Source organism: Protopterus annectens, chromosome 1.part1 (genome assembly GCF_019279795.1).
Source record: "Protopterus annectens isolate FY-2018-M chromosome 1.part1, PAN1.0, whole genome shotgun sequence".
Classification (NCBI taxonomy): domain Eukaryota; kingdom Metazoa; phylum Chordata; order Ceratodontiformes; family Protopteridae; genus Protopterus; species Protopterus annectens.
The window spans coordinates 240,975,583-240,997,433 of record NC_056726.1 but is presented as its reverse complement, the minus strand read 5'-3'; the positions used below and the strand labels follow the sequence as shown (position 1 = coordinate 240,997,433).

The window sequence follows — 21,851 nt, the reverse complement described above, 5'->3', positions numbered from 1 at the left end:
TTCACACTGCTAGACAATTTAATGTACTTTTGTGCTATAGTTAAGGCATTCACCTGTCTCCCATTGCTAAAAAGTTTAATGTACTTCTGTGCTATAGTTAAGGAATTCACCTGTCTCACACTGCTGGATAATTTAATGTACCTCTGTGCTATAGTTAAGGCATTCACCTGCTTCACACTGCTAGACAATTTAATGTACTTTTGTGCTATAGTTAAGGCATTCACCTGTCTCCCATTACTAAACAGTTTAATGTCCTTCTGTGCTATAGTTAAGGCATTCACCTGTCTCACATTGCTGGACAATTTAATGTACTTCTGTGCTATAGTTAAGGCTTTCACCTGTCTCCCATTGCTAAACAGTTTAATGTACTTCTGTGCTATAGGTAAGGCATTCACCTGCCTCACACTGCTAGACATTTTAATGTACTTCTGTGCTATAGTTAAGGCATTCACCTGTCTCCCATTGCTAAACAGTATAATGTACTTCTGTGCTATAGTCGAGGCATTCACCTGTCTCACACTGCTGGATAATTTAATGTTCTTCTCTGCTATAGTTAAAGACATTCATCTGCCTCACACTGCTAGACAATTTAATGTACTTCTGTGCTATAGTTAAGGTATTCACCTGTCTCACACTGCTAGATAATTTAATGTACCTCTGTGCTATAGTTAAGGTATTCACGTCTCACACTACTAGACAATTTAATGTACTTCTGTGCTGTAGTTAAGGCGTTCACCTGTCTCCCATTGCTAAACAGCTTAATGTACTTCTGTGCTATAGTTAAGGCATTCACCTGTCTCACACTGCTAGACATTTTAATGTACTTTTGTGCTATAGTTAAGGCATTCACCTGTCTCCCATTGCTAAACAGTATAATGTACTTCTGTGCTATAGTCGAGGCATTCACCTGTCTCACACTGCTGGATAATTTAATGTTCTTCTCTGCTATAGTTAAAGACATTCATCTGTCTCACACTGCTAGACAATTTAATGTACTTCTGTGCTATAGTTAAGGTATTCACCTGTCTCATGCTGCTAGACAATTTAATGTACTTTTGTGCTATTATTCACATTCATCATACTCCAGCTGTTGATACCAAACTATTGTACTTTCTGATAAGTCAGTTCTCTTCATGCCATCCGTCAGTGCGATTGCAGATGTATATTGATAGTTTAACCCTTAATATTAATTTGACCTATAATACTCTTGCCTACACATAAATATTTACTTTATCACAGTGTTGTAGTCATACTATCATGGCCTTCCTGTTAAGAGCAAAAATCCCTTAAAGGCTCATGTTTAAAAGCACTTACTACCAGGGTGAGGAAACATACCCTTGTGTGTGTAAAAAAAAAAACTACAGTATAAGTACCCATTAATCCGCCCCAGTGGGTTAGTGGCATTACCCTCAGGATACGTCGTCTCATGAAGGGGGAGTTCCTCAGGTGGATGCAGAATTTCAAAAGCAATCCTTTTTTTTTTTCCTTTTCACAATAAAGTTTTCCCTTATGATTAATAAAATTTAATTGCTCCAGGTATAGCCCAGAAACACCATTATCATCAACTATGTAGTTAGGCTTCTAGAATTGTAATTGAAGCATATAAAACAAATGTAATCACTGTTTACTTTGCATTAACATTGGTCTACCCTCTTAATTCTGTCTAGTCAAGTAGAGTGACCAGGCACCACCATATGATGGCAGAAGTCAGATGTCTAGAAAATTCTTTGCCACATCAAACATCACATCATTGTGAAGTACACCTCTCCACTTCTTTGCTGAAGATCTCTGGATAAAGTCAAAAGTAATGGGGGAAAAGGCCAAAAATCAGTGGCAATTTGTAAATATTAAGCTAATTAACGTAAGTCAATAGAACAACAGGTTTTGCATCAGCTTGCATTATCTCTGCAACTAGAAGGATGAAATGGTAATGTCTGGCATTATTTACTGAATCCTTAGTGATTTACCACAAAATTAACGATTTATGAGGGGAAAGCCAAAAATGTCGGGGGAAGTTGGGGATATTCTGCAAAATTAGGAGCAGTTGAGAGGGATGCATTGTGAAGTAGCATTCCTTAAAAAAGCAGTCACTCCAGATTCTGTAAAACAAAAAACATAATTCCAAAATAACTTGATAATTGCACAGTGAGAGGTGAATTTTTCTAGGGTGGAAGTCCCAATATGTCATACACATACTTTTTTTCAAGCAAAATATTTGCAAAGTGTGGTCACTCTTCACTGTAAGGAACTGGAGGGATCCGACAGACCTACCAGAATTGCTGGATCCCCCCGGTGTCAGAAAAGTCTGTACATATGTGCCCTTTGCAAGGGATTGTGTGGCTTCCGTGGAGGTACCCACTATATCCAAGGTGGCGGAGCCCAAATCCTCCACCAGGCAAACATTGGCCACAGGCTGAGGGTTGGACGCAAGAGGCACAACGGTAGTGGTAGGCCTGATAGTCTTGGCTTTCTTTTTCGGTGGTTCAGCAAGTATGTTGGCAGAACCCTCCATTTGCAAGGCTATTTGTTTTAGTCATTGATTTTCTGTATACAGATTGAGTGCACGCAGATGGCTGTGCAAAGTTTTGGGCACAAATGCCTGACAAATGGAGCAGGCCTTGTTGTGCGACCGACCTGAACAAAAGAGACACTGATCGTGGGCGTCCTTGTGGGGTATCTGATGACCGCACTTACACTTGCCCTTTCTGGATGACATGAACAGGCATTAAATTAAATAAAATGACTGGAAGGTTCCCAATGGGGCACTTATCTGATGTCTCAAAATGTGACGGCCAGGATGGCAGGAACACCTGACGTTCGACTGGCGGCTGAGAAGTTCTGTGGGCCAGTGCATGAAGACGTCACTTTTATGGCCCATGTTCCACTAGCCACATTAGACGTCCCACACACCATACAGTGACTGAAAACATTTGTATACTGACCGGACGTTCGGGTAGCAAGTGGAGTAAACTCATATGTGATGAACACTCCAACGTGGAAGAGAAGGACATCTTTGGTTATGGTAAGATTTTACACAACTTGTCTTTCTCACTTTCCACACAGTCCTATAATACATCATTTTTTCTCTTAGTGGTTACATACTGAGGTACCTTGTCCATTAGCAGTCTTCCTTCAGCAAACAGTTTTACTGCACTTGAAAAGAAAATCTTTAATAAGGCAGGGTAAATCAGCTTACACATCAAGCTCTTTAAAATGCAAATGCATATAACCACAAGAAACTGTGAATGTTGCTTTTGTGTTTAAACCCAATAGTCCGTGTTAGAATATATTGTCTTTATTTCTCGTTAGGAAACGTTTGCCAAGCATCCATAATTGAGACAAAAGCAGTAACCATTTGATAATTTGAGACCCATTAGTGCAAGTTCCCGAACAGCAAGACTGACAAAAATGCAGGAATCCATGCACTAAGTCTGAGATTCCCGTTTCTTGTAAATAGTCCCTTTTTTCCAAGGTATGGTGATCTCTGAGATGACATATATATGTTTGGAGGGCTTGTTCCCCATATAAGGAGGTGCAGTGGGGCTTGCCACCTACAAAAAAATAGCAAAACAAATTTTAGAGGAGAATGGCAGTGTTCAGGATTCGATCTTCTCCCGTATTTTTGGACTCGTTTTTTCATAATTCTAGGGATAGTATTTATAAATCTTGGGATTACAATAAGGACCTGACAAAACTTGCTCCTTCATACATAAAGACTGAAATCTCAACAAAATGTTATGAAGCTGCAGAACTAGTCCAGAACTCGGTAATGGTGCCTCTCTGTTCCCTCTCCAGATTATTACAGTTTGTCAGGCAACCAACCCTTTTGATCAGCCTGTCCATCATATAAGCTCTAAAAGTGCAAACCTTCTACCATCTATGGAATTCCAATTGCACAAATATTTCCTTCTAACCTTGTCTTGTGAGTCAACCACCTTGAAGTAAACAATGCTAAATTAAACTTAATAACATGTTCTTTTATTGCCTTTTTGCAAAGATAAAATGTATTACTTGATCGTAGAGCAAGACATCCATTTTATAGCACTCCTATCCCTTACCGTGAATGTCAGCAATTTACTGTTTGTCTCCATCTTTCACAGTTCAGCTAAGATTGTTTCCAGCCACACTTTTGACTAATGCTACAAGTGCTGTATTGCCTGTTCCACCCCCTGCATTGAGAGCCTCCATTTTCAGGGCAACCATATGGAGGAAATACACACATGAAAATTTCAAACATTCCCAATTGTGTAGCAAGTTGAAGCACAAATTTTGATTTACAGGACTGTCTGCTGTATCTTAATCATAGTTTGTGAAAAAAAAAACTTTTAAATATGAATTTGCTGCATTAAATAATGACTGGTTAGAGATGACACCTTTCCACACACAGTTTTGCAAGATCTTTCAGAATCTTTTATTAAAGTAACTATGCTATCCAGTTTGCAACCGTCAGCATATTTGGTTATTCAAGTCCATTTCCCACTTTTAGTTCTGAAAAGAATAATAAAAAAAATGGTCCCAGTATAGCACCCTTCTGGATTCTACTTTAAATCCGTAGCAGTATAGACAGGTTGACTTGCTGTTTCCTATCACTTTACCAGTGTTGTGCCCATTTAATTAACATGTGACTTGACATTTAATTTATCTGTTATTCTCACATGTTAAATAATGTTGAACATGTTAAGGTCAAGATGAGCAGTGTTCTTCAACATGTGCTACTGCTATTTTGTCAGAGAATGCTACAAGCTGCAGAAGGCAAGATCACCCCTTAACAAACCCATGCCTTTGCATTTGTAAAAGTAGTAGGGCCCCTTGTGTTATTTTGGATCAGTTCTATTTTTACTCTTTCCATGATGTCATGGAGTGCTCACCAGGCTGGTAGATCTAAAATTGTTTGGTTTTAACTTACCCACTCCCCCATTTTGGGAACTGGTACCAATACAGCCTTTTTGTCATAGGTCATAAACATGTCCACGTGATGTCATTTTATTCTGTATGATTGATATAGGTTTAGGCTGGTTCTCCCTGATTCTTTGACGAAGATAGACCAATATATTATATGGTCCCATGGAATATGGTTTTCTTTTTCATTTTATTGTGGTGGCAGTAATGTTTGTAGGTATATAAGGGATATTTCTTCTTGTCATGGCAGCACTCTTACATATTTATTTGCTTGGTGTGAAGTGTGCACATTTTTCTGCAAGCACATTTTCTCTCTTGGGTGGGTTATCACTTAATTGGTTTTGTTGATAACCTATTACATTCACAGTTTATATCTTTCAGCTGTCTGATTTTCTTTTCATATTTCTCATGTAAATTATTGCTTTCAGTCTTTGCAACCAAGTTGAATTCATAGTTAGATTTTTGTTGTTGTTGTTTTCCTAGTCTCTTATCCACTCCTCACTCCATCCCAATCCTACTTCCCCACCTTAGGCCATGGCTTTTGCAACCCTCTCCATTTTCCTCTTGCCTCCATTACGTCTCCTTCTCATATCTTGTACTACTCCATTACCACCTGTCCATAGGGATCCCACTAATCCCCATACTAACTGTTTCTCATCTCTGCAGTATGCTATTACAATCTCTTCCTCTATATTTTCCATGAACATCCCTCTGCCTAAAATCAAACTTCCTCCCCTTCACTCTCTAGCATCTAAAACCAAGACCAAATTTGACTTACAACCCATTTAATTTCAAACTTTACCAACTTCATGTAGCCCTGCTTCTATCAGAAGACATACATCCAAATCCTGGGCCCATCCATCACCCCACCATGCATAACTCTACCTCTCCCAACTTAATAAACTCATCCTCTCCAAACAAACATATTTCCTTTTTCTCTATGAATGCCCATAGTATTCTAAACAAAGTTAGTGAAATCCATGCCTGGATAGCCCTTCACACCCCTGATGTCATCACCCTAACAGAGACTTGGCTAAAGCCCCAAACCTCTGATAAAGACATTCTTCCCCCGGGTTATAATATACTCCGCATAGATCGCCAAAACAAAAAAGGGGGTGGCGTTGCCATCCTCTACTCCAACCAGCTCACCATTACAAGTATTATGAAACCTATCCCATCCTTTTCTCCTGCTGAACTACTTACAGCTAACCTTAAAATAAATGACCACACCACTATCACAGTAGCAACCATCTATATTCCTCCAGGAGACAACATTCCTCTGCTCGAAACTATTCTTTCATACTTTTCTCAACACATGCCCCAATGAAACTATCCTCCTTGGGGATGTCAACATTAACTGGTTAACTCTCAGTAATCCATACTCTAATACTCATATTAATTTATATGGCTCTACACAGCTAATCTCCCAACCTACCCATACAAATAACTCTCACACATCTAGTACTCTTATTGACTGGGTACTTGTATCTAATCCTTTCAAATGTCATAACCCTGAAACCCTACCAAACACCCCGAGTCATCACTGCCCTGTAAAAGTGCTTAGGTTCACTCCCCACTTCTCAGAACCTACTAAATTTATCACTTGTTGTAAACTGTCTAACTTCCATCCAGAAACCTTTAATGCCCTCCTCTCTAAAGTAAACTGGAAATTCCTTACCCAACTCCCACTAGAAGAAGCAGCCCTAGCTTTCAACTCCACCTTCCTTAGCATCTTAGACTCACTTGCTCCCCCCTCGCAAAGTCCGAATTAAGTCCACCATATCTCCATGGCTTTCAAAAGCCACTTGTACCCTTATGATAACTAGAGACAAACTATGGAAAAAATGGTCATAAACTAAGCTCTCTGCAGACTTACAAAAATATAAAGAACTCAGAAATCTGACAAAAAACACATAAACAAAGATAAAAAGGACTTCTATAACAAACCTCCCACAGCCCTAAAATCTAATCCTAAAAAATTCTGGAACTCTATTAACCAAATATTACATCCCGGTAATCTTAGCTCCCCCTATCCATGCCCAGACAAGACATCTGAAGAAAACCGCCACTAACTTCAATGCCTATTTTATTGATTCAATATCTAAGCTACTGAACCCTAACCCAAATTCCTCTACTACTAACATCTCCAACTTTTCTGAACCTACTAATACTATCTCCTCAAGTACCTTCTCCCTCAAACCTGTACCTACTAGCTACATCAAAACTCTACTCTCTAAATTAAAACCATGCTCAGCATCAGTTGACAATATAACTTCCACTTTTCTTCTACTAGCAGCTGACTCTCTTGCTCTCCCTGTATCTATCCTAATTAATCGCTCTGTCTCTGAATCTAAAGTCCCTTCCATCTGGAAACAGTGCTACACTCTACCTATACACAAAGGAGGTAACTCCTCTGATATCTCCAACGTTAGACCTATCAGTATCTTCTCCCCTCTCTCTAAGGTACTAGAAAAATGTATTCATAAACAAGTTATGCAGTATCTAATACAGGAAAATCTGCATACACCCACTCAACATGGCTTCAGACCCAAATATAGCACCACTACAGCTCTTATTATCCTTCCTCAACACAGTCTCTATAGCCATGGATGACCATAAACTTATTTCTTGCCTATTCTTGGACCTCTCAAAAGCTTTCAACACGGTCTCTCACACTCTTCTGCTGCACAAACTGCATACCCTCAACTTCTCCTCTCATACTGTTGCATGGTTCTCCAGCTATCTCATTGATAGATCTCAATCAGTGAGATGGCACTCTGCACTCTCCCCTCCTCTCCCTGTCAAAATGGGTGTACCTCAAGGGTCTGTCCTTGGGCCTTTACTTTTTAATATCTTTACTAATCAGCTCTATACCTCCTGTCCTCAGTCATCTTTAGTGCAATACGCAGATGTTTCTACAGTCATCACCACAGCCAACTCTCCCTCTAAGCTCTTCTCAGCTACTCAGTCATCTTTTAACTTCGTTGAAACATGGCTCTCCAACAACCAGCTCATCCTTAACCCTAAAAAAACAAAGCTGTTACTCTTCCTACCTAAGAAGGTCATAAATATTAAACCCTCCTTCTCCATACAATCCCTTAATAACACTCCCATTCAGGTAGAATCCAGTACTAGGCTGTTAGGTGTAACCAATGATGATCAGCTTAAATTTGACTTGCATGTTAATTGTATCAAAAAGACACCTTCAAAACTAGGGCTCCTTTACCATAACAAGAAATTCCTTGCATCTGAAGCCAATATTACTCTCTCTCTTAACTACCTTCTACCCAGTCTAATGTACAGTTCTCAAATTCTCACAAATCTTAACTCTGCACTCCTGACCAAACTCGAATCTACCTACAACAAGGTAGCATTTGCTGCCCAACAAACCTACAAATCCCATCACTGTCTCTCTCTCTCTCTCTAAAACACCTAAACTGGCTTGAATTACCCCACCAGCTTCTTCTCTCTCAGCTCCAGATCATCTGTTCTATCCTATACCAGCCTTCCTACTGCCCAGCACTATCCCCTCTCATCTCCCATTATTCTCCCTCCAGATCTCTCCGAAGTTCTAACCAAGACCTACTACAAATCTACAAACCCAAGTCTAAATTTGGACACATGTACAGCTATCACCCCACTATTGCGTGGAATAGGCTCCCACTAGAAATCAGGACCCATACACATCCTAAACAATTTATGACAGCCACCAAAGAGCATTTTAAAAGTCTCTGGTCCTGCCACTGCACTCTCCCTCCATAACATCCCCTACTTCTCATACCTTAATCTACTTTCTGCCCTTAACTCACTCTTCTCACTAGCTCTCTCTAATCTTCCTTGAATACTCTTTCTACTGTCTTCTAAAATCTATTAAGCAAATTGCCTCAGAGAAACATTCTAGTGTAATTGTCTTGCCTTCATGCAACTACATTATGATAAAACTGGGTTTTTGTAACCACTTACCCCATAAACTATACTCATCTTAATGGCATAATTATTTTTATACATCTTGAAATAGTTATGCTATACTCCTGATTATTGACACTGTATAACATTGTATTGCTACTTAATGTCTTGTAATAATCCTATAACATTGCTGTTTAATGCTAATTTATAATGAAAATTGTATAATATGTTGGAGATTTTCTCCCAGGGCCTCCTCTGAAAAAGGTCTCTTCGGCTCAGTCGGACAATCCCAGTCAACAAATGTAAAATAAATAACTAAAATTTAGACTTGTTTTATGATTAAGGTACTTTTTGAAAACTTAGTAATGCATTTTTTGTCTTTTGCATATCTAATTAATTTTGGGATTCTACCAATATGTTTTTGTTAATTTACCTGAATATCTGCATCTTATTAGTACTTGTTCATGAATGCAGAAGTTAGTAGTGTCATCAGACTCATTATGGTATGCTAAGCAGATTTATTTGGGGATTGCTGAATGCAGTGCCCCAGTCGGTTTTCAGAAGTACAACTTATTTTACGATTCTTTCTTTCATTTTTTTTTTTTTTTTTTTTTTTTTTTTTTACAATTTTGATTTTGCTGTTGGTTAAAGATGATGGTAAGCGTGCTTCTTATAAATTAGAGTGAGTGTAAACTTACTGTACAGTAATATTTGATTATTTTGCTTAAAATAATGTATCCATCCTATGGCATTGTTTGTTTTACTTTTGTAGCCTGAAAGGTTTTATTGCATTTCTTCACAAAAAATATTTTCCAATGCACATGTAAAACAACTTCACTACTCTTACTTCATGAAGAAGAGTCTTAATGTTAAAATATAGATTAATTGACCTGTAGTTATTACGCTGTTATGAATGTACAGTTACACTTTACAATACCGAAGTGCAGTTTAGGTTGTTTCCATGGTAAAACAAACTGACTGTAGTAACTGTTCCATCACAGCACCTCATAGATGCAAGACATGCTGTGGTGTAAACTGCTAGCAAGTTTTTTTTTTCTATAGTAGCAAGTGATTGCCTTCCCCCACACATACATTTCACCCCTGTAAATATTGTGCAGCACAATGTGAGAATGCAGTGATGTTCTTCATGTTTCACTGTTGCAGTCATTACATTTGGGTTATCTGCTTACAGGTAGCCCTCAGTCGGCCTGATTAACAAAGTCTTGGGTCCTGCTTCAGTTGCTGTCCCTTCTTCCATGACGTCAGGTCGTCAGGGGTATAAAACATTCAGCAGACGCCATTACATCAGTCTTTCTTGCCGTGCGGTGCCCGAAGCAGAAGCAGTTTGCAAGTGCCGGTCGGCCGACTCCTGAAATTTTCGTTTTCGAGTTTCAGAACCAAAGTCTTCAACTAAAGCGAAGTACCCCATTGGGGAAATTTTTTCTTGCTCCTTACCGATGTCAGTAAAAGTTAATAATTGCATTACTTTTGGAAAGCAAATACCTCATAAAGATTTTCATTCGTACTGTATTCCTTGCCTATGCCCAGACCACAACGTACCTTGCTGTCGGTTTTGTGCTTTATTTAATCAGTGCACTATCCATCGATGGTATATTTTCACCTCTAAAAATTTCGGTTCTCAGTTTAATTATCCAGAAATGTTGTCAGTTAGCCATCCGACTGTGGGGATTCTGAAAAAAAGCAAAGATAAAGACAGAGACAGGCCGCCGAGGTCCAAAACTGCTGACAACGCTTCTCCTAAGCCAGTCGCCAGTTCGCCGGGACTCAGTGAGGCGCTTTCGCAGCCCTGGATACCCGCTACTTCTGATTCGCAGGCCTCTACTGAGACCCATTCAGAGTCCGGTATGCCACGAGATGCTTCAACTGTGGAACCCCGCAGATGTCACTACTTTGGATGAGTCCGGAGCCGCTGTGCAGGCACTAGCTTCTGAGGGCGTATTCATGCCAACGGACTTGCATATTAAACTGACAGCTTCTTCTTTACTTAGGCCTAAATCTCAATCTATGCCTAAAAAAATGACTCCCAGGCCACATGCTCAGGCCTCTATGCCTAAAAAACAAATGATAAAAATGCCTGAAGATCTAATAACTCTAATCAGAGGTAGCCAACCCCCCCCCCCCCTTCTAAGAGGCCTAGGACTGAAGTTGATTATGAATCTTCTGATCAGGATTCTGTTTTTTCTGATTCTTCTGATGATCTGGATTTGCCCTTATCTACTTATGAAGATTCTGATGCAGAGGACTCCATTCCATCTGCTTCCCCTCCTGAGGATTTTTCTTTTGGGGAAATCTTACAATACTCTAAGGGAGCATTTCCACTGGGAAAGCCAGGATTTTTCTGATTCAAAAAAGAGGCTTAGGGATTTCCTTCTCCTACCTCAGCATAGACATTTAGCTATTCCTCCTGTACTAGACATTGTTGATGATGCTTTTTTGGAATCTAGTGTGGCCCCTGATTCCTTGCCTCCTGCTCCCAGAAAACTTGACCGATACTACAGGGTCCCTGAGTCCCACAAATTCCTTTTTAAAAATCCTATTGCAGATCCAGAGACTATTTCACAGGGGCCTAAGGGCATTAAGGCTTCTACTGCTAAAAATCCTACCCCTTCTGATAGAGACACCAGGGCGCTGGATAGATGGGGTAAGAAGGTTTACACTTCTGCAACCTTGGCCATTAGGGCTTTAAACAACCAGTTTCATATTTTAAAGTATCAGCAACATGTTATTGGACTGCTTAAACAGAAAATGATGTTGATTCCTGACTGTGTGGAAAATAAAGAATTACAGGATTTAATGCATTCTGCTGAACAAGTTGGAAAACATACTTTGCAATGTGGTTTTGATTCATTAGAGGCCTCTTGCAGGGCTGCTGTTACTGGGTCTGTGCTCAGAAGGCATGCTTGGCTCAGGGAGCAATCTTTGCCTGATCATGTTAAAGCTAAATTGTTGGATGCTCCTTAAAATCATGACCGCCTGTTTGGCAACAAGGCTGAGGAAGTTCTTAAAAAGATTGAAGATAAAGCTAAATCTATGCAAACTGCAGAGATTTTTACAAGTTCAGCCTCCTAGATTTAGTAGGCACTGGCCCTCTAAGAATTGGTCCTTTCCAGCCCCTTCCAGGTCTTCTCAAGCCAAATTCAGACACAGCAAAAACCCCAGGTTTCAGTCCCAGGGGACACACACAACTAAGCAGTGGGGAGCCTCCACTTCCAAATCTGGGAATAATAAGACTCTCCCTATGGTAAACTGTCTCAATGACTTCCTTTTAAAATTTCCAAGCACTTATCAACTGACTGCCCCTTTGGGGGGAAAGATTGCTCTTCATGCAAAGAATTGGGAACTCATTACCCAGGACAAATGGGTTTTAAATATAGTGTCCCAGGGATACAGATCTCACTTCCGCACGTTGCCAACACCAAGCGGGTGGCCGGACCTACCCCCAAAAGAGTGGGCAGAGGTCCAAAAACAAGTACTTTCTCTCTTAAGCATGGGGGCTATTCAACTGGTACCAGAAGAGGAAAAGGGACAAGGTTTCTACCCGAGACTTTTCCTGGTACCCAGAAAAGACAATTCATGGTGTCCTATCCTGGACCTGTGTACTCTAAACACCTATTTGGAGATTCCAAAATTCAAGATGCTGACTCTTCACCAATTACTTCCTATGCTAGGCAAAGATGCCTAGTTGGCAACACTAGATTTAAAAGAAGCATACCTGCACATCCCAATCAGGGAATCTTGCAGAAGATACCTATGCTTCAAAGCAGGCTACATGCACTATCAGTTCTCTGCACTGCCCTTTGGCTTATCTACTGCGCCCAGGGTATTCACAAAATGCCTAGCTCCAGTTATTGCATTTTGCAGGCAAAGAAATATTCAAATATACCCTTACCTGGACAATTGTCTAATTCAGGCAGAAAGCCAGGACATACTTTTGAATCATCTGGCCTTTGTACAAAGGGTTCTAAATTGTCTGGGATACACCATAAACGAAAAGAAATTACACCTGTTACCCTGTCAACAAATGATATTCCTGGGAGCAAGCTTGAATACAACTTCCCAGATGGCTTACCTCACGCCAGAGAAACAAATGCATTTGACAAACTACTTCAAACAAGTGGCCACAAAAACCCTGCTATATCTGCAAGACAAATACTGCAAGCCTTGGGGTTCATGGCCTCCTGCATTCTTCTCATTCCATATGCAAGGCTGCATATGAGGAAACTACAGTGGTATCTAAAAAGCCTGTGGTGTCAACATTCTCAAGACCTGGAAACAATGATTCCTATCATACCTTGCCTACGCCTAGAGTTCCTTTGGTGGGCAGAGACCTGCCACCAAAACAAGGGACTACCTTTCACACCACCCCTGCTGCCCAAACCCTAACAACAGATGCATCAGACTATGCATGGGGGGCTCACATGGCAGGGAAGTGCATTCAGGGCAAATGGAACCCAAGTCAAATGCACCTGCATATCAATCAAAAAGAAATGCTCGCTGTACAGAATGCACTGACAGCCTTCAAGGACAACATTCTTCCAGGACAACTAATGGTAAAGACTGACAGCACCACTGTTATGTGGTACATAAACAAGCAGGGGGGAACACAGCCTTGAGCTACCAAGTGCACCTACAAGCTCAATTCCTGCCAGGAAAATTAAATACACTAGCAGACGGACTAAGCAGAAACCTCATGGACTCACACGAGTGGAAACTGGAATCAAGGATTTTCAACATGTTGACAAGCAAATGGGGGAGCCCAGATATAGACCTGTTTGCCTCTCCCCATAACTACCAATTGGACAAATTTTGCACAAGGACTCCCCACAAACAAGCCTGGAAAGTGGATGCTCTGTCCTTCAGCTGGAAAAACCTATCAGTTTATGCCTTTCCCCCCTCTGCCTCTGCTCTCCAAAGTACTACTAAAAATCAAACAGGACAAACCAAGGATGATTTTGATTGCTCCAGACTGGCCGTGCCAACACTGGTTAACCCCCTCCTGCGCAGCGTGTCATGGTTATCTCCATGGCACCTGCCTCAGACTCCTTCCCTGCTGTCTCAGCAGGAGAACCAGATTCTGCACCCTCAGCTTCTAGCACTGAACCTTGCAGCCTGGTTAATTACTTAATCTCTCCTTTACCATCCCTCAGCAAACCTGTGATGGATATAATTATAGATGCAAGGAGGCCTAGTACTAGAAAATCTTATGCTGAAAAATGGAAAAGATTCTTTGCCTGGAACCATTCTCAAGGGTTGAGCACAGCAGCACCCAATTTACCTCAGATTTTATAATACTTAACTGAGATGCTTCACAAGGGCCTGTCTTTTTTTCCTTCATTAAAATCCATGCGTCAGCCATGTCAGCTCGTTATAACACAGAACCGCCCCTCTTCTCTCATCCACTGCTCAAGCAGTTCCTCAGAGGGGCCAAAAATTGGAGACCACCCAGGAGAGCTCCAACCCCAGCCTGGGACCTTAACTTTGTATTGGAGAAACTCACTCTACCTCCTTTCGAGCCAGCTGCTACTGCACACTTAAAATTTCTTTCTTGGAAAACAGCTTTCCTTTTAGCAATCACTTCAGCTAGAAGGGTATCTGAATTGCAGGCCTTTATGGCAGTGGAGCCTTTCATCATCTTTCATGCGGACAGGGTGTCCCTCAGAACCAATCCATCCTTCATGCCCAAGGTGGTATCCAGTGTGGCTCTTAATCAGTCCATTCATTTGCCAACCTTCTTTCCCAATCCACAGAATAAAGGGGAACGGATACTGTATTTCTTAGATGTGCACAGACAGGTTAGATTCTATTTGGACAGGACTAAACCTCAAAGGAAATCTGAACAACTGCTGGTGGCATTTGCTGCAGGGGCAGAGGGGAAGGCTATTTCAAAGCAAACCATTTCTAAATGGATAAGCCATTGCATTCATTTCTGCTATAAGCAGCATGGAAAACCTTTTCCCCCAGGGGATCAGACCTCACTCCAGCAGGGCTGCATCTACCTCTACAGTTTCTCTCAGAGGCGTCCCTACCAGGGACATCCTAGAAGCTGCTATCTGGAGTTCTGTACATACTTTCACCAAGCATTATCATTTGCCAATTTTCTCTAAATCCAGAGCTGGCTTTGCCACTGCACTCTTGCAGGGCCTTATAGCTGGCCCTAATGCTATCTAAATTCCTCCTCCCAACCATAGCTTTGGGAATCTATGCAAATGTAATGACTGCAACAGTGAAACATGAAGAACATGGTACAGTTGTGTACACTTACCATAATTGTAGATGTTCGAGTGTATTCATTGTTGCAGTCCTGGTTACCCTCCCTCCAGCCCCCTAACTTCTTTTGGCTATACCTCTACTTTCCTTTACTATGCTTAAAAGCCTTTTTGGTGTATTTGCTTTTTTGTTGGGGGTATGTCTTTGATCTTTTATATTTAATTGCTTCCCATTAGGGGGGCACCTGACATCTAGGGCAAGAAAAACTGATGTAGTGGCGTCGGCTGCATGTTTTATACCTCTGATGACCTGATGTCATGGAAGAAGTGACAGCAACTGACACAGGACCCAAGACTTTGTTAATCAGGCCAACTGAGGACTACCTGCAAGCAGATAACCCAAATGTAATGAATGCAACAGTGAATACACTCGAACATCTACATTTATGGTAAGTGTACACAACTGTACTTTCTTTCACTGACTTGGACACCCTTTTGTTGACAACACATCTTTAAACACTTACTTATGCCACATTCATTTCAGGCAAACATTCAGCAGACAAGTGTTTGTTCTAAACTAAATGTGCCTTCTGCTCTTTCTGCTTCTTAAAGCAACTTGAATTTTCACCCATATCAGACAATCCGGGAGACTGATTATATGCTTCTGGTGTGCTACAGGACCATTTATATAAGAAATATACTTTGTTTCTTATGCAGTATTTTCCAGGGACCAGTTCCCTTATGACAGACAGTATTTTCCATCTGTTCTGTATCCTGATAAGCAGATGACATACTTTCTTACTTACAAAATATGTGTCCATGTATGATCCCCCAAGATATATGTAACAGCAGTGTCAAATTAACCCGTTAGCCACTGTTAAGTATTTTCAGCAGCTCAGCTTTTGCATTTCTTTTGTAATGCAACCTGTTTCTTTGCTAGTTTGGCAAGTTTTTGCAACTGTCCCACTGCATTCTATTTCACTATGCTTGTAGTCCCATCTATCTAGACATCAGAGTAGATGAAAGTTAGACCAGTCCTATAAATTATGTATAGGCTTTGGTGTGGTGGTTACGTCGGAGCATACCTTTTTTGTAACCTACTATGATTCTTATGTCAGGCTCCTGCAAATACTACTGCTGCCGTCTCTTCTGGTCTCCTTATAGAATAGTGCTTGCTTTCAAGAAAACTAGGTTAGATGATGCAGAGATGGATAAATTTGTTATATGTAAGGGGATAATAATGTTGACCCTAACACTTGAATTATTGTAGTCAATACGAGAGAGGCACCTCCTCATTCATGGCTGTAAATAGTATAGAACATCTTGGGATGTCGGTTGTGGCATTTTTTACCAAAAGTATCTAGCTTGGTTTCTAAGAATTAGGAAAATTATTGTTGCTTAGTATTGCTCTTACTCACTGAACAGCTCAAACTACCTCATTATGTTCTCATTTCCACTTGAAAGCAACATTCTAGTTTTTTTGCGTGTGCTTATTTGGTTGGTGTTGTTTCACTAACGTCTGATGTTTTAAATAATTTGGAGTTTTACCTAGTAATCTTTCTAGGTTTTTGAAAAACTTTCTTAGCTTTTCTGTTTGAGCAAAACTGCATTTTTGTGCCATTTGTGCTAGTAGTGTAAAATTACGGAGCTTGAGTTGTTTGATTGGTTAAGTTTTTTTGTTTCTGTTTGTTTTATAAAGCATGCCCTTTATAGGGTATGGCATTACGAATAACATGAGTAAGGAATTTTTTTTTATCCTAACAGGGTGGGAAGGAACATGGAGTGCCTATTCTTATCTCTGAAATTCATCATCGGCAGCCAGCTGAACGATGTGGCATGTTGCATGTCGGAGATGCAATACTAGCAGTCAATGGAATGAACCTGAGAGATGCCAAACACAAAGAAGCCGTTACAATTCTTTCACAGCAGGTAACACACATTCCCACCATTTTGCATAATCTATGGCCATTACCTTAAAATTACATTGGAGTAGGTCCAGTTGATAGGTGTTCTTTTTATGCCTGTTTAGTGTCCAGTGTAAATAATTTCAGCACAGAAGTTAACTTCCCAGTGACTTGTGTAATCATCCCTTTACCTGTTTATGCCAAATGTAAACACCTCAACACAGATATTAAAGGAGAACCGCACCCACAGACTGAAAAAACATGTTTATTTCATCATGACTTGATGCTTCCTACATTTTAACACCATTTTGGACTCTCTATACCTTTTTTTTTAAGTGTAATTCCATAGTCTGCTCATATAAGGTCCAGCAAATTGATTTTTTAGTATACCTCTAGGTATCCCACATTGCAGTGTTTGGCTTTAAAATATTACATCATAGCCCCTAAGCTCCTGTCAGTGCATAGGCTTTACATGTTTTCAGGTATACCCTGCTTTCTTTTATTCAGTCAGGTTTAATTTCCATTTCTTGCTTTTCAGTGTTTACTTAACGGGGATAATCACACAGAACAGTATTCTCAGTGCCTGTTGCTTCTTTTTCTTTCTGAAGTGGCCAATTTTCATTCTTTTGTTATGCCTGAGTTATAGTCTTTAAACTCATCTCCCCTCCCCTAAACACCTCCCCTTTGTATCTGTCAAAAATGGCAAATTTGAGCTTTTTGCTTCTGTGATTGGTAGATCTCATCAGGAGACAAAATTTAATGTGCTAAGAAAACAGTTCTGTGTGATTATCCCTGTTTGCCTTTGTATCTATTTCTGTCTCAGATATCATCCCATTGTAATTATGCTTGTGTTTGGGAAGGTTGTACTGTATTTAAGAGTAACGGAAATCAAATTGATTCTCCAGTAGTCCGGAAAATACTGTGCAAACTCCAGTATTCTGTTTCAAAAAAGGAAACAGACTATCAGAGTTTGTAAATCGGCTGATTTACTATGCTTCTTTACACAAAAGCATAATAAATCAGCCGAAAGCAGGCATTAGGAATGGAAAAAGAGGGTGTTTCCCACCCGATGATGTCACAGTGGCATCACAAAATGGGCAGAGTGTGGGTGGTAGAAAGGGCGGGGTGGGCGTGGATACTGGAGATGTGAGGGGTGTGGCCTTACTCTGGTTTTAGCCACAACGAAAGGTGGCAACCCTAGTAACAAGTTGGACATAATTTCTTTCACTTGCCATCACAAACATAGATATTACACACAATAGGTAGCTGTCTTTGGAGGTTTGGCAGGAAGAAGGATGTGTGTGACAGCAACTGTTCATTGACACAGTGAACTAAGGCCATCCCTGTACATAAGGTTTTTGTAGTGTGTCATCATTGCAAGCAAATGCCACTCACTGTCATTGTCCCTCTGTGAGACCAACATAGTGTGGTACTCAGGCCTGTTGTAATGTTAAGAGCACTGTAGCTACAGTTCAGTTTGTACATATTACTCCTGAAACAGTGCAGCATAAGCTAAAGCATTGCTTAGGAGGGTTGGCAGTGGCAGGGTGATGCATAAACAGGAAGTGCTCTGGGGGGCCCAACTTAACACTTGCTGCGGGCCCAAATAATAATAATGCAATCCTTGATTGCTTGTGTAACCTGTTAAGGAAAGCTTCTCAGTAACATAATGAATGACTGCATTGTGTCTGGCTGAAGTCCATTTGCAGGTGTATCCTGTTAAGAGAATCTCCATGGTAACATAGTGAATTAATACATTATGTAGGCAAACAATAATTTAAACGCAAAATAGCAGCAGTTAAGTATTGTAAAGTAGTAAACAATAGACAGCAAATAATACAAAGTATTACCAGCCAAGACACTTGCCCACATGTGCAGAAGTACCAGAACAAGTATTGTTTAATAATAAATGGAGTAAACATTTAGTAAGTTATGCTCCCTATCTGTAGAGCTCTAATGAGTTTAGTAATTTCAAGGGCAATAATAATGGAAGCATTCTAGTCCCTCAGTGAGAGTGATAAGTCAGCTAGGGAGTTTTATGATGCAAAATGCCATTGATTAAAGGTGGAGTATATCACAGAATGTATGTAAACAGGGTTGCACCACAGGTTGAATACAGAATGAGAAAGGAAGGTGATGAGCACAAAATACTGCCTGATGACAGTAGGGTCAGAATGAGTTCCAGGTAGGCTTATTTTCTGCTGAGGAGGAGGAGGACGAATGTAGATTGGGAAAGCTTTGCTGTGATGTAGGACATAATAGTTGAGCTTTCTTGCTGTACCCAAATACCTGCCCAAGAACAATCCAGGTTTGATTCCAGGTAGGTGCATAACTGTTTGGAGAAGGCAGGAGCACAGGTACCCTTGTGGACCTGCCTTAGGGTGAATGGTACATGTTCTCCAGTGTAGGACCTTGTTGCTTCCCTTATTTTTGGCTGACCTCATACCTCTTAGCTGATATGTGGTGGTCGCAACCTTGGGGCATTAGCCTAGAAGGCAGAGATGCAGGGCCATTACAAGCCCCATATCCTTTCCTATGTCCCGACATGATTTTCAATTCATGTTTCGGAGTATATTTTGGCTAGACTCCATAGGTGATGTCTAGCGACTGGACTAGGGTATTCTGACATCAGTTAGGTTGCTGTGGAAACAGCCAATTGCTGTGACAGGAGGCAGAAAAGCATCACAAAGCAACCTCCATTTTCCTGACTTTAGAGATGAGCCTGATTCTGTGAGGCTAGTCTCGTATACTTTTTAAAAGTCATGCACCATGCATACATCTTTTTGCTTTTTGTCATCAGACTTCGCATGTTTGTAATAATTGCACAATAATGTGTTTTATTTTATTTGTGTTTCAATGACTTGTATTTCCGTTTGCATGTAGTTCATTTAGCTCGAGTCCAATTCAATTTTTTGTGATGTAGTTGCAGTAGGACTGTTTGTGTTAACAGGCTTGAGTAATTGCTAAATATCAATCTCTGTATAAAACTAGTAAGCCACTATAATGTTTCTTTACATCTGGTAATTATTATTATTTTTTTATTTCTTACTGGTTGGTGCTATGTGCTTTGTAATGAATGCTTGGAACAAACTGATGAGCTTGGTTTACTTTGCCTTTTGTATTGTGTGCATTTGTTTGGGGAGGAAATTTGCATACTGGGGTCTATATTAGAACACCGAAGTCTCAAAACTTCGAATGTTCTAATATCGACCCCTATTCAGCGAACACTTAAAATGTCAAACATGCAGAACAGTGAATTTTTTCCCAGGGAAAAAATTTGCTGTTCCGAAACACATACACACAACACAAGCACATCAAAAAAACAGCAATCCACACACATACACTTAAAATCCTACATGTAACCCTACACTAAACTGTACATACACCATCTATCCACTTACCTTAACCCAAACCCTAACCCTAAGGTCCGTCACTATTGCACACTCATCTCACCCGCGCCCTAACCCTAACTCACCTAACCCGCACCCTAACCCTCACGTCCACACAATCGCACACTTACCTGAACCCGACCTGTAACTTTCCACCACAGTGCTGAAAATAGCGAAGCGACAGAAACGGCCAACCGAATTCTTTCCCTATGAAAAAATTTGGTGTTCTGCAGCTTTGCTATTTTCAGCGTTCACTGAATAGGGGTCGATATTAGAACATTCAAAGTTTCAAGACTTCGATGTTCTAATATAGACCCACATACTGTCACTGATCACTATAACACCTTTGTGAATACAGTATATTTGTTTGAACATTGTTTAACATGAGCTGGAAAATGTTTCTGTTAGACATTTAATCCATAAACATGTTTAACTTGCTCACATAAATAATACATAACTAAATGGGCTTGAATTGTTGCATCATGTGTTTACTTACACACTTCATATGTATTATGTCAGTCAGAATGGTTTTGGGGGCAGAAGTTGCCAACTAAAATAAATGCAGTTTATTGTGCCATATTGGTGGTAGTGCGACCACGCTGAATACTCAGTTCACTTTTCAATGGCTGGCACTTTATTTATTTATTTTTTGCAGTTGTTAACCCAGAAAGTCGTACTGGGCATATAACCTGTTACATTTTAACCTTTGAGGGAAATTGGCTAGACTTAAAATGGCCCAGAAGAGCCGCTAGCCTAGTACACACCTGTGGACCTGTGAGATAAAAGAAAAGAGGAGCAAAGCTGAAATGAAAATATAAAGATACGATGGTGAAAGAAGGACAGAAATAGGATGTAAAGGGAGAGGGAAAAATGGTGAAAGAAGGACAGAAATAGGATGTAAAGGGAGAGGGGAAAATGGTGAAAGAAGGACAGAAATAGGATGTAAAGGGAGAGGGGAAAATGGGACTAGAAGGGCTGATATAATGAAAGATAAAAGACTATTAGAGTATGTTATATGGGGAAATTGGAGGTAGGATTTAGAGTATTGACAGTGGATGTTGTAGAACTGAAGTAAGTGAAAGAATGTTAAATAATAGGGAGGGAAGGAATTATGTCTCCTGCTTAACCAGGAATACTTTTTCAGAAAGAAAATTGTGGTGCATTTGCTGTGTAAGGGTAGTGCTATAGATATTTGGGCTCCAGACTGAGGGTATTTCATTGCAGAATTGTTATCTAGTGACCAGATCATCCACTTCTCCATGTTGATGATGTAGAAAAAATGCCCCTAAGGAGTAATGGATCCCTTCTACTTAATTTCTTTCCAATTGACCTCAGGGTTGAGCTTGACTGAGTGCTTTTCAGAGTCACAAAGAGTTATTATTTTGTAATAGTTTGAAAACTTGTTAAAAGACCTTCAGTGTGATTCATGTTCACAGGTTCATAGATCCTTGCTAGGCAGTTGCATTACTAGATCATTAGGAGCCTAGGCAGCCTTGTCATAGAATTCCCATTACTTGTTCCCTGTG

General features: G+C 40.3%; 1 protein-coding gene across 1 annotated transcript in view; it reads left to right on the top strand.

The window, feature by feature from the left end:
• The window catches only part of GOPC (golgi associated PDZ and coiled-coil motif containing), a gene marked incomplete in the record, with an annotated part of 978,680 nt that overhangs the window by 644,182 nt on the left and 312,647 nt on the right, over window positions 1–21,851 (top strand). Inside the window, 1 exon segment of the mRNA XM_044074291.1 lies at window positions 16,797–16,961. Within this exon segment, the coding sequence (XP_043930226.1) occupies window positions 16,797–16,961 (165 nt within the window).